The sequence below is a fragment of the Aplidium turbinatum genome, chromosome 2, assembly GCF_918807975.1.
Source record: "Aplidium turbinatum chromosome 2, kaAplTurb1.1, whole genome shotgun sequence".
In the NCBI taxonomy this organism is placed as follows: Eukaryota; Metazoa; Chordata; class Ascidiacea; order Aplousobranchia; family Polyclinidae; genus Aplidium; species Aplidium turbinatum.
This window is the reverse complement of record NC_137473.1, coordinates 49,897,725-49,910,407: the sequence shown is the minus strand read 5'-3', so window position 1 is coordinate 49,910,407 and position 12,683 is coordinate 49,897,725. Positions and strand designations below refer to the sequence as shown.

At 36.3% G+C, this 12,683-nt stretch overlaps 1 protein-coding gene across 1 annotated transcript; it reads right to left on the bottom strand.

The window, feature by feature from the left end:
* Window positions 1–151: 151 nt before the first annotated feature.
* LOC145764645 (dual specificity mitogen-activated protein kinase kinase 7-like) lies at window positions 152–10,263 on the bottom strand. Its single transcript, XM_082576283.1, has 8 exons — window positions 10,101–10,263; window positions 9,034–9,166; window positions 8,321–8,501; window positions 6,368–6,487; window positions 5,857–5,964; window positions 5,191–5,370; window positions 4,432–4,652; window positions 152–3,361 (listed from the first exon to the last, which is right to left on the bottom strand). The coding sequence occupies exons 1-8, from the start codon at window positions 10,261–10,263 to the stop codon at window positions 3,025–3,027; spliced, it is 1,443 nt and encodes a 480-aa protein (XP_082432409.1). The 3' UTR covers window positions 152–3,024.
* Between the last annotated feature and the right edge of the window lie 2,420 nt (window positions 10,264–12,683).

Below are 12,683 nucleotides of genomic sequence, written 5' to 3'. Positions count from 1 at the left end.
ATAATTAAAGAAAATAAGAAATGCTTTAGATAGGTTTTTAATATTTTTTCTAATTGATGAAATATTTAACAAATGTTTTAAACATAATAAATGCCAAATGAAAATTCCCAATATTCCCGGAAACTTTCCACCCCTTTACAACCCTATGAAAGGGGCTGTTCACATATCACACGATGCAGCAGAATCGGGTGTTAAATCCATATGAGACTGCTTGCAAACTCAAAACATTCTAAAAATAAATGCTCACCCGCAGGGGCGTAGCCAACAAAATTTTAAGAAATGGGGGGGCAAAGAAGTATTATTGCACATGGCAGTGGGCCCGGCAATTAATTGGTGAAAGCGAAGCACCTGTGTGGGTCCCCCAGAAAGTTTTGAAAACAATACCTGAAAATTGTGCATTCTAAAAGTACCTTCAGCCTAAATACATAGTAGAACTCCGTCAAATGATGCTTAACGGAAGGCGAAATGTTTGTTCAAAATATTTTTTGTCACCAACGTGCATGATGTATTAATAAAAACATTTCCACAGAGACTAAGTGAATAAAAGTTGACCTTTTGACATTGTATCAGGATCTGGCAACACTGAAGCAATGTAAAAAGAGCAGCAGTTATTTGCTCCATAAACACGATTTTTTTTTCTAGAGAAGTGATGCGAAAAAACAGCAATACATTACATATTAGTACTCCCTGCTCTCAATCGAGTGTGCAAGAATCGCAATTTTTCGCACTTACGTAAAATTGCGTAAACTTAACGTGGATTTTTGGTAACAGTATTCGACATTGAAAAGGATACAACACTGAATTCGATTCAAGATTCATCGCAAAGAAAACAGAGACGTAAAAAGACGATGATTTTAAGGTAAAAGAACAATTCATCAATACATGAAAAGTTAAAATATAAGTGCGATTCAGTGTCCTACTAACTGTGTTTTATTATCCAACATGAATATGGTAGAAATATCTCCTTCAAAGTTGCAAATACATCAGTCGAGATTCTAAGACGCTAAAACAACCACCAAAGAAATCACCAAACACTGAGAGTTATCAAAGATATTTGCAGTGGTGGGATTACGGCACTTCATGCGAACCCGCTCTTGGAGTTTTGAGAACCGGTTGTTAACAAACCTATGCATATGCCTTTGTGTCTTTGTATCGGGCCAATATGCAATGCTGCTAGAGAAGAACCTGTTGTTATAGGTAACTTTATCCCACTACTGGTTATTTATACAACAATGATAGCATGACAATACCTAGGTGAGTTATCTATCTTCACTGTGGCACTGACTACATACGTTACAGAGCACGTAGACACTTTAAGATAGAAAATTTGTTAGTTTTACCTGTTGGCATGGTCAACAGCAGATTCAACCCATCAGGGTAAATTCTGGCTAATGGTGAAATGCAATTCTGAATGTGAACGAAAAAATTCATCGGAACATAACTTTTGCTGCTCCGATACCTCGCAATTTTTCAAAAAGGAGGTATCACTCAAACCGTGAAACCATTGCAATGGTCTGATGTATGGTAACGAAGCCAATCCAGAAGCGCCCAAGAAAAAAAAACTCAAATTTTCAGCAATTTAAAAAAAAAGTATAGTACGACCAACACAAAATATTTAGCGTTACAATTTGTTGTAAATTTGCAACATTGAACCATCGAGGGTCAATTGAAAGTATTTTTTGTTTCATTTTCTTCACAAATATTCAATTTACTCTGTCAAAATCATGTACTTCCCAAACATTTTTGTTGCACATATGCAACATAGGGCGCTACGGGGTTTACAAAACACTGAACACAAGACAATAGGCCACTCCTTGCAAGTGGAACCCACTCGTTGAGAGCAACACAAATATATGTGATATACTTCCTTGGCATCAGATGTAGCACGAGCATCATTATTGAAACATTCAGTTTGATGAGATGTGACGATTGACTAACACGATATTGTTGGATCCTTTTTTACAACGATTCAACGTTATGAAAATGACAACTTTTGCTGGTTGGGCGACTATGAGTCATTGTTTCATCTTGTCGCTCTTGACAACAACGGAAAAACAGCGATGGAAACTCTGGAAAAACGGCTCAGATTTGTCATGCGTCGACGGCAGGGCTTAGCCTACATAGCCCAGGCAGCAAACCCGCCCTTTTTACATAGATCCAACCACGGCCTAGATCCAACATTTGCAGACGTTAAATCAATGTAAAACAGACCAATTTTTCTGGTTGGGAGCCTGATTTTGAATTTTTTCAAATACCCAGACAGCAAAATCCGTCATTTTTACATTGATTCCACGTCTGTAGAAATGACGGATTTTGGTGTCTGGGCATTGTGAGTGTAGAATACTAATGACAAGCACTTAGATGATATGAACGTGTTATTTAACGCATAAAGAATGATATTCAGGCAAATCCATTAAAATTCGAAAAATAAATGCCCTAGACATGTATCGATGCAAGCTGTCTGCGTAAGTTTTTAACTTTAAATTTTTCGAACACGACAGGCAAAAATGCCACGATAGAGAGTTGGAAGACAGAAAACACATGTCAAATTTTGAGAAGCAATGAATAGGCCAGTCATACAGCCAACAACAAATCAGTCCCTTTTTATGTTGATTCAAAGTATTTACTGCAGACAAACATATATTTTGAAATATCCCGATAAAGCAATTCTATTGTGTAATGCAAGAACTTGAAAGAACAATGCATAATTGGCACAGCATACGAAGATGTTAGGTTTTGGTACAAGCAGGTTTGTTATGTATCAAAGTCGAGTTGTTGCTTTTTCAGACTTTCAAGTATGAATTTATGCAAAAGCTTGAGGTGCTTGACGTCGTCTGCAAACGTTGAATTAATGAAAAAGTAGATGGAATTTGAGTCGCTGGGTATACATTGCACCTGTCAAGCAAGAAAGAAGCCAGACAGTTCAAGTTTCCAGGGCTGAGAGTAAAATGGGATGAGAAATATGCAATCATGACGTCATTCGTACGTCAAACGACGAAAATTGGTGGATTTTCAAAGGCACCTCTACCTGAACATTGAGTGTCCGGACGAAGAGGGCAGGTTTTGGGATGACGACGTCTTTGTGAAATTGAGGCCCACACCTCCCCAAGACCTTGTCCTATTGTGTTTTTGGAACTGGGCCCTCGTCACTTCGCCTGCGAAAGCAAAAGGGTCTTTCTTTTCCTCTTCTTCTGTGGGAAGCCGAAGACACTGGCCACGCTGCAAAGACGCGCTTTTGGGCACGCCAAGAATCGAGTTAAGCCAGGCTGTGATGGCAACGTTAGTTCTCTCAAAGCGCTTGATGAATTCGTGCGGAAGCAGGTCTTTGTACTTGGGCCGGTTCTTGTAGTCTTTAGTGCAGCTGAGAGAGAGGACAGTTTTTTATTCCGTCAATTGTGTGAAGTGAATAAGTACAATATGAAAAAAATAAAAATCACCATCGAGTTGAAACTAATAAAACTTCACAATCAATAAAAAGCAGAGACTGTGGCAGTTGAATCAATGTAAAAATGACGGATTTTGATGTTTGGGTATCCGCCATTTGGCAGCTCAATGCAAGGACTTTGAATACAATTACGCTGTGATCTGAAGGAAGCGCGACTGAGAAAAATTGCGGCGGTGAATGTGATAATTAAATTTACAACAACAATGGTTGTTCATAGCACAAATCAAAACTGTTAGCTTTTCTCAAATTTAATTTCGATATCATCTTACTAAGAACTTGGCAATAAGGCGCTCTTTCTGGTCAAGATATTGACAGATGTATTGTAATTACAGTACATACAGTATAAACAAATTTAGTTCCGTCACTGTTCCGTCACTAAGGTTTCCTTTGAGAAAAGAAGCGTAATAACCACTTTGTAATGACGTACGGAAGAGGCGGCAAGATTTAATTAAACTCAAGGACAGCACGTTACAACTTTACATTGATTCAACGCAAAAAGCGAGTAATTAAATCAGAAAATCAAACCTCCCGAGCTGTTAACAACTTAATTGTTGCCATGACTACACTCATGAAAATACAAAAACAAACTTCATCTTGCAAGAAAAAATGGATTTTTTCACCTAGATTCAACGTCTGCAAAGGTTGGATCTATGTGAAAAGTACTAATTTAGCTCTTTGGGAAAGCACATAAATGACAGTAGATTTGTTTTCAACAATCCAAGCAATTGTATGAAATAACAGACTGTTCAATTAGTGGCTGTAGCTTTTCAAAACAACAATAAACATAGATAATTAGCGCTGGAAGATTAGACTTACGACTTCAACCTATGGAAATTATACAAATAAATAGTTTCCTAATGTCGTTTCCTACCATCCCAGACAGCAAATCAATCGTTTTTTTTTACATTGATTCAACGTCTGCAGATGTTACTCTTGCTTCGTTAAGCCGTTACCTATGCAAAATTTCTTAAAATACAACCACTTACCAGCAGTTAACAAAGCGACGAAAATCAATTGAAAAATTTTGATCCTGCGGCAGCGATGGCGGTTCCTCTTCAAGGATCTTTGTCAGCATTTCAAAATCGGTCTTGCAGTTGCTGTAGGGGAAGACCCCAGTGGCGAGTTCAACTAAGGATATTCCAAGACTCCAAACGTCAGCACGGATGTCGTAGTTAGGATGGGAGGGGTCCGGACTGATGCGTTCAGGCTGGAAAAGTTCGTTCGGTTACGGTAGAAAGACGCTATCTCACCGCAAAGATGCGCAAATTGAGCAGGAATTCGTGCTTCCTTTGCTGAAGTCAACACGCAGAAATCTTGCCTTTCTTTGTGTCAAAAACAGATTCATCGATTGAAACCTACGGGCGGACTTAAAGACGTAAATTTTGTCACAAGAGTTCAATGTGCTATATCTGTAGCTAAATATTCGGTATAAAGCACTATAAACTAAAAAAACTAAAGCGTGGTCGGCTACATGGCCGAGTGGTGAGAACGTCTGCGCGACGTTCGAAAGGACGTGGGTTCGACACCGCTCCAAAGCACGAGGCTGTGTCTCGCCAAAGACACTTAATGGCAAGCCAAAATAAGGGGAGCAGCTGACTCGAAGACTATATGTCACTTCGCTGCTTCCTGACGTATGTTGTATCGCATCTGTGATCGCAGTGCACTGTATGTTATCGCAATGGGGCAAATAAAAGCATGATTGTTATTTTTATTCGTTAACGAGTAGAAATATTGCGTTTAAATACCGCCATGTACGCCGCACATCCTGCTTGTCTGGTTTTCGCCTGTGAGTCCACGAGGCGACCACTGATGCCGAAGTCACACAGTTTGATGTTTCCTTGCTTGCTGACAAGAATATTGGATGGTTTCACGTCTCTGTGAATAACCCCGTGCTTCTCTTTCAGATAATCTAAGGCTTTTACCACCTGAAGAAAATATTTAATGGATACGTTTAAAAAAAAGTACAAACGAACTTGATTTCGCAAGAGTCAGTTCAAATTTGAATAATTAAAAAATCGATTTCCTTCCGTTAGATTATCTTCAGTTAGGCTTGTTCAAGTAGGATCTAATGCCTAACTGAAGATGATCTAGCAGACCGAAATGGGTTTTTTGGTAACTAAGACTGAACCGACTCGGGTGAACATATTGTGTTCGAGGCAAGTCGCGGAGTCGTTTATATCAAGCATAGGTTTAACAAGAACAAGATACTTCTTTCCTTTTCCTGATTTTTCTTTAATGAAGTTTCTACCGGTACGTTGTATACGTGACCGAGAAGTAAGAACATCCAGCCAATGATCATGAGGTCGCGGGATTGATCCCCGCTAAACACAAGAGTCTGTTTCTTCAAAAGACAGCTGTTCGGAAGCTTAAGTTTTAGCAAACGTTTTCAAAAAAGCATAACCAAAGCTTACCGATACTGTAAGTTTTCCTATGATGTTCTCAGGAATGGGACCGCCAACATGTTTCTTCAACTTGTCAAAGCACGTTTCCATCAATTCCATACAAATCCAAACGCTACTCTGAAGTTTACGAAAAAAAAGCATCACCTTCTCTACCCAAAAGTAAAGCAACTCTGCAAAAGGACTTGGGCTTCTTACAATTTTAACGGAATGCTGAGGGAAATTCATATTTCTTTCAGTGGTTGTTTTATTAAGCATTTGACATTTAATTTTAATTGGTCAAAATGTTTCAGTTTTTAACAAACTTGCTAACTAGCAGTTTCAAAGCTTTTGCCGACTGGTTTATATAAAAAAACACAAAGTAACCTTTCTATTTAAGACTGTAACACCCTGCAGTTTATAAAGGTAAGTGTGCTGTAAAAAACACTCTTAACTAAGAAAGACCTGAGCATAACAGCTACATTTTTAAGATACGAAAATATATGTTAGAAAAAATTGCAGAATGAAAGTCATTTTTCCATACATCTGTGATGAAGGTTCCATAGCATTGCACAATGTAATGGCAATCATGGCTCTTCTGCACTATGTCAAGATCCATCATTATTCTTTTGTTTTCTTCACGATTCCCCGATCGATGCATTTGCTGAAGAAATACGTCAGTTTAACAGTAACACAAATTATATAGAATTTCTTGTTTTTAGAAGTGCAACCCAGACAGCAAATCAGGCATTTTTGAGCAGAGGCTGATTCTTTGTGAAAGATGACCGATTTACTGTATGGGAATCAACTCATTCTATGGCTACTGGCTAGAATGGGTCTGCTACTATTCGGTGAGTCCGATTCGGTGAGTCTGATTCAGTGAGTTCCTAACTTCTAACCCCTAACCTTAACTCCTAACCCCTAACCCTAAAACAGCAATGATAATTAGGCTACGGTACCCGATAATTTAAAAAAAAAATTGAAAAAATCCACCGTTAAGGGATCGGACTCACCGAATCGGACTCACCGAAACGAGCCATTCCGGGCTAGAATGGCTTTGTGCATACAATCATGAAACTGAAAGCACACAATTCAGCCAATGTTAACTCTGTGAAACTTCACCTCATGGCTCATTCAGCTTTCTGTGCTCAAAACCAGGGGTGTGCAACCTTTATTACAGGAGGACCAGATATAAATAACTGGGTGAAACCGCGGGCCGCACGTTTATTTAACATATGATTTCTAGTAGTTGCAGGCACAAAAAAGTAGTTTTTTTGTTATTCATGTTATTCTTACGGCATTATTAGAGGACCTTATCTCCTTGCAGATATAATAAGTGAAGACGCATAAATTTCTGAAGAAAACTGCTAATCAAATTTATTGTCACACCCACTTTAAACTAGTTCAGCGAGAAGTTTGCAGCTGGTTTCTTTTCCTGGTGGCTTTTTCCCAATTTACTTTAATGGAAGTGCTCGCAATTCGAAGTCTATTTTCCAAGTGTTTGTCTGTCGGAACTGATCGATAGGGAGATTTCATGACGCCCATTTTAGAAAAAAAATGTTCGCACAAATACGTTGAGCTAAAAAAGAGACACTTTTGAAGCAATGGATTTTTTCAAATGTGGAAAGTCATCCTGGTTGAGATGTTTTCGGTAAAAATCGCCAAGATTCATTTCTAAATACTTTGCTTTCAAATCCGTTTTCTCTTGAAAATCAATCAGTTCAAGTTGGATATCAGCTGGTGCTTTGTCAATGTCTGTGTCGAATGGCGAAGAAAATATACCAAACAAATATTCATGAGATTTAAAGTCCTTGAAACGAGCCAAAAATTCATACAACAATTTTTCAAATTTACTTTTCTTCTCAGGATGCATTCCATAGTCTCTCAAAGTTGGAAAGTGGAAAAGATTTCCCATCTGTATGTGAGCTTTCTAAAGTCGTAATTTGTTCATAAAGCCTTTTATGTGACCATACATTTTTACGTTCCAAATAATTAAACAAAATGGGTTAGCGGTGGCCGGTGGAAGATTTCTAAAATGGTTAACAGAAGGTGCGAATCTATAATAATCCACTCCACAATGAATTGTTTACACGTACCAGACTAAACTAAATTATAAACACGTTTCGCAGGCGGCACACAATTCAAAATTGGCACATCTTTGCGGGCCACACAATTTTTCTTCGCGGGCCGCACGTTGCACACCCCTGCTCAAAACAATCAAAATTGCGTCTATGTGCCAAATTGTGGACGACTGGATGGTGTGTTGATCAATGGCGTTTAGTCCACTTTTTGGAGTGGTACTCAACAAATAGCTTTAAATTTTTAGATAATGCAGATATCAAATAAGCCTTTGCAAAAGTAGCAAAGGCCTGAAATCAGTGAAGTCGTGTGATGATCCAACAAACTTAGCTAAAAAATCATAAATAAAATATAGACAATAGACATCAAATGTAAACATTGCACACAAAAAAACATAGTAAACTTTTTCCCTGCTTACTTTTATGGCCATAACATGGCCGTTGGGTCTATATCTCATTTTGTAAACTTGTCCACAAGTTCCACTCCCTATTTGACCTAAATTGTCAAATTCGTTGACGTCTGCGGCGATCACAAAACCATTAATCCGCAACTTGCCATTTTGACGAATAACTTCTTGCAGTCTTTGATTAACTTTTTCGCTGTAAACATAAATTTACATATTTCATTTTCACGATCATAACATTCAGTAATATTAAAAAGTATCACACTGAAACTAAGAAATAAGTGATTTAAAGACTGAACGTTTATCATAACAAAACGTTGCAGTAAATGATACGAGTAATAAAATGGTTATCAGTAACTAAAACATTTAAAAATCTATTGTTGCATCAGCGATCAAAATAGGTAAAATTGTTTTAAACATTGCGAATGTGCCATGCAAAGATAGTGGTTCTCAACAAGACCTATCAATCACCTGAAAACCGTGACAGGTTTGGAGATGGAGATGCACAGTTCCACAGACCATGCTGACCTTACAAGTAATCACTAATCAGCTTATAGGCAAAAATGTTATTTCAAACTAATAGAAATCAAAATCTTTTCCATTTTCTGATCCAACTATCCAATATCCATTCACGTGTATATACAGTAATACTCTTAGTTCACTACACCACCAAGAGATTTTCCAAACAAAATCCAGTGCAATTGACAGGATAATGTAATTTATCTCACCTTTCAGCACTTTTTACTGGAGGTGGAATATTGGTTGGCAAAGCAAAAGTAATCTGCTTCTTTTTCTGTGGAATTCCTAATGAAGTTGGTTTCATTGCTGATGTAGGACATGATGCAGAAAAGTTTAAAGACACTAAAAAGAATATTCCATGTGAACTACTGCTATTTTGCATTTATCAAATGCTGGCATTTGCACAGCAATCTAACCTCTTAGTGTAATCTATTAAGAAAATAAATCAATAGCTTTTTTTCCTTGGTCTGAACCTTAAAACATTTGACCAGGCTAACACACACAATAGTATTTCAATAAGATAAATTTATGTTATGGAACCGGTTTTCTTCCATTAGGAATCGTCAGCATAACTGAGTCGAAATAAAAACTAGCCTACATCATCAATTGTGCTGACATCTATTGATGTAGGCTAGTTTTTATTTCGACTCAGTTATGCTGACGATTCCTAATGGAAGAAAACCGGTTCCATAACATAAATTTATCTTATTGAAATACTATTGTGTGTGTTAGCCTGGTCAAATGTTTTAAGGTTCAGACCAAGGAAAAAAAGCTATTGATTTATTTTCTTAGTGATATTGCTTTCTGTATTAGGTAGATCGCCCATTTGAGGAAGTGTCATAGTACCAGATCACCTTTTTCAGTTGGTTTTTCCCACTTTTGTAATCTATTAAGAATCGATTTCTCTATAGAAATAGCATCTTTTCTTCACCTAGCACTAGCACATGTAAAGTGAATAGCTAGCACATCCATGGGAACTATTATGTATTTAGACAACCTTTTGATGACAGTAAAGTTACACAAGCACTGCCTGATTTTCTTGATGAGTGCATGCAAGTAAATTTTAAAGCAAAGTGATTTTGTCAATGCCATGAGCTTTAAGAGACATTCTGTTTTAAAATATTAAAAAGTCCCACATTTGCATCAACTAGTAACTGTACGTTATCATAATAAGCATAACAGAGAATGACTAGGCCTATGAATTAATATTACCATAATATGATATGGCATATAACATTAAAATTCAAACTAAAACTTGGTATAGCAAATTTCTTACTGTGAGGTCTTGGAGATGGCATATCAGACGAGATTTTATTCGGTAAAGTAAGATTTTTTGGCGGCATGGCCAACGTCTTTTGCTGAAAATTAAATTCTAGTTTCTTTCTTCGTTCTTCAATTTCACTCAATTTGATTGAGCCTGAAGCGACATTTCCAGACATTGTAATAAAGATCAGCAATGCTGTACACTACAATAACATGAGTTCAAAAATAATCACCAATGCAATACTATAGATAAAGTTATAATGTCAAAAAACCTGAAAATGTGTGAAGTGAATTACCAATTTTGTATAGTTTGAACAAGATGGAGAAAAAAACTAATGGCATCAAAATACTTTGAAAATGAAATATAATATTTAAGGTAGTATTAATAAGCCACACAAATACGAATTTTTATATAAATATAATACAAGACAAAATCGGTTAATTGCATACTGCTTTGATAAATTGATTGTTTTATTGCATCAAAACCCTATCTAATGTGAAGTAAAACCATCAATAAATCATATACCACTTAAAGGAATAACTTAAACATATAATGGTAGAAAGATTTACTTCTCATTCATATACATACTTTATTCATCAAATCTGATAATTTTCTTTGGCCAGAGGTTTGCAAGCAAAGGAAATGAGTTGTGAGACAAATGCTTACCAGTACCGTAACCGAAAGAATATGCATGTTTTTTCTTTTGCATATTTGTCTGTGACGTTCAAAAGCAAAGTAATGGAAATAAGGTCAAAAGAAAAGCAGGTAACTGTAATCATGACTTCTAATCTCATGAGCAAGACATTGTGCCGCAAAGCTGCAATCTTTACACAGCTAAACTTTGTTAAGGTGAAAGAACGAAGAAAAAGAATAATCATACTGGCTATCAGAGTTTGTATTATGAAATAACAGATACCATTAAAAATAACTCCAATGGCCCCAGTTTATAGAAAATTCATTTATATAGTTGTACAACAGTCTAACAAAAATAGTTGACTAACAGTTAAAAAAAAATAGTGATACCAAACAGAAAATTACAGCCTTAAATAAGATTTCGTATCTTTTATCCTTTGATTGCAACTAACTACCGTACTCAGCTATCGAAAATTTCCTATAAAAAGCTCAGCTTAGAAAAAAGCGTATTAATAAAATATCATTCTAAAAATATTAAGCTAAAAAGTTTCTAACGTTGCAAGCAAACATTTTGATACAACTTTTCCTCTTAGATTCTTGGATGTCTTAAAAAATAAAAGGAGTGGCGTCACAACAATCACAATACGGACAATCTGACATGGAATAAATATTGATTTTGTACTTTTGGTTCACGATGATAAAAAAATTAATTATCATTAATATACGATATTTTATTTGTTCCTAATTAATTAATAGATTTTTCTTGACGGTTTTTCTTGTTAAACAGTTACTTTTAGCTTTTTTGTTGTCATGCAGCACTTTTTATTTTGTGGGAGTACCCCACAGGAGTTTTTCTATAATTTTTTTGGTATTTTTGAAATCATTTACAGCACACAGTCGCAATACTTATGAAAAGTTTTGGTTGTCGGGAGTTATCAACAGATAACAAGATTGCCTACTTTGTTGTAACGTTTTTGCGTAATTTGTTGAAAGAGGTGGAAATAATCTTTTATTTTTTCAGGCCTACCAATACCAATTTGTTATTTTTTTTTATTATATTTGTTTCCATGTTTTTAAAAATTTTCGAGAGTTTGTTGTGACCGTGCCGAAAATCTTATATCTACCTTTTCTAGACCTATGCTATGTTCGTTGTTGTAATACAAAATACGAAAATAAAACCAACAAAAAGGTGGCAAAATCAGACTATTTAGGCTTTAAGAGGTGCATATGAAGGTAAACCTATGATATGTGGATGAAAGCAATTTTCCACGGCCACCAAAGCCTATAGTTCAATCAGGGGCTCTGGTTCAATGGTGTAGTTAAATGATTAACTTTTGATACTTGCTTTTGATCCAAAACTGTCCGGCAGCCAAAGGCGTTGGGCGATAATTTCAAATTTTTTACCAAAATGGGGCGACGTTGCAGAAGGAAAATTAAACAAGCATATACCAAAATGCCAATGTTAGGTAAGGATTTATCCAGCTTTCTTTAAAAATTGATGTCACTAAAATAAATAGTTTAAAAAATTCGAGCATTTGTAAACTTGAATTTTCAGGTTAGAATTTGGATTGGAGCTGCAGCTATCAATGACGATTTCATTGAAGCAAAGTTTCAATTATTTTGTTTTTTCTCTTGTAAGCTTATTTTAAATGGCAAAATCGTAATTTCCGCAGGGTGGCAATTGACTAGTAGACCGTATGGTCGTCTCGTTGTCTCCCTGTCGGTATGGGAACTTGTGTAACTTTTGTATTGTGTATATTGCATATTTCAAACGTGTACCTATGTTCCTGTTACTGACAAATAAAACATTGATTGATTGATTGAAAATTAATGCAGCAGTCTACGCTTACACCGCTTACACCTTGCAGATCGTCCAAATTTCATGTAAGTGATAAGCACTATTCCAACAGTGCCTGCTGTGGTCATAGTTTCAACTCAGCAAAAGGTTGATCATGTTTTGGC

What these genes read in the sequence shown, in the direction of transcription:
- LOC145764645 (XM_082576283.1), bottom strand. Translation starts at nt 10,263, where the DNA reads ATGTCTGGAAATGTCGCTTCAGGCTCAATCAAATTGAGTGAAATTGAA. An exon ending in GCCATGTTATGGCCATAAAA is followed by an intron (nt 6,488 to 8,320) that starts GTAAGCAGGGAA and finishes GTATTTCTTCAG; the next exon opens with CAAATGCATCGATCGGGGAA. An exon ending in TAGGAAAACTTACAGTATCG is followed by an intron (nt 5,371 to 5,856) that starts GTAAGCTTTGGT and finishes TATTTTCTTCAG; the next exon opens with GTGGTAAAAGCCTTAGATTA.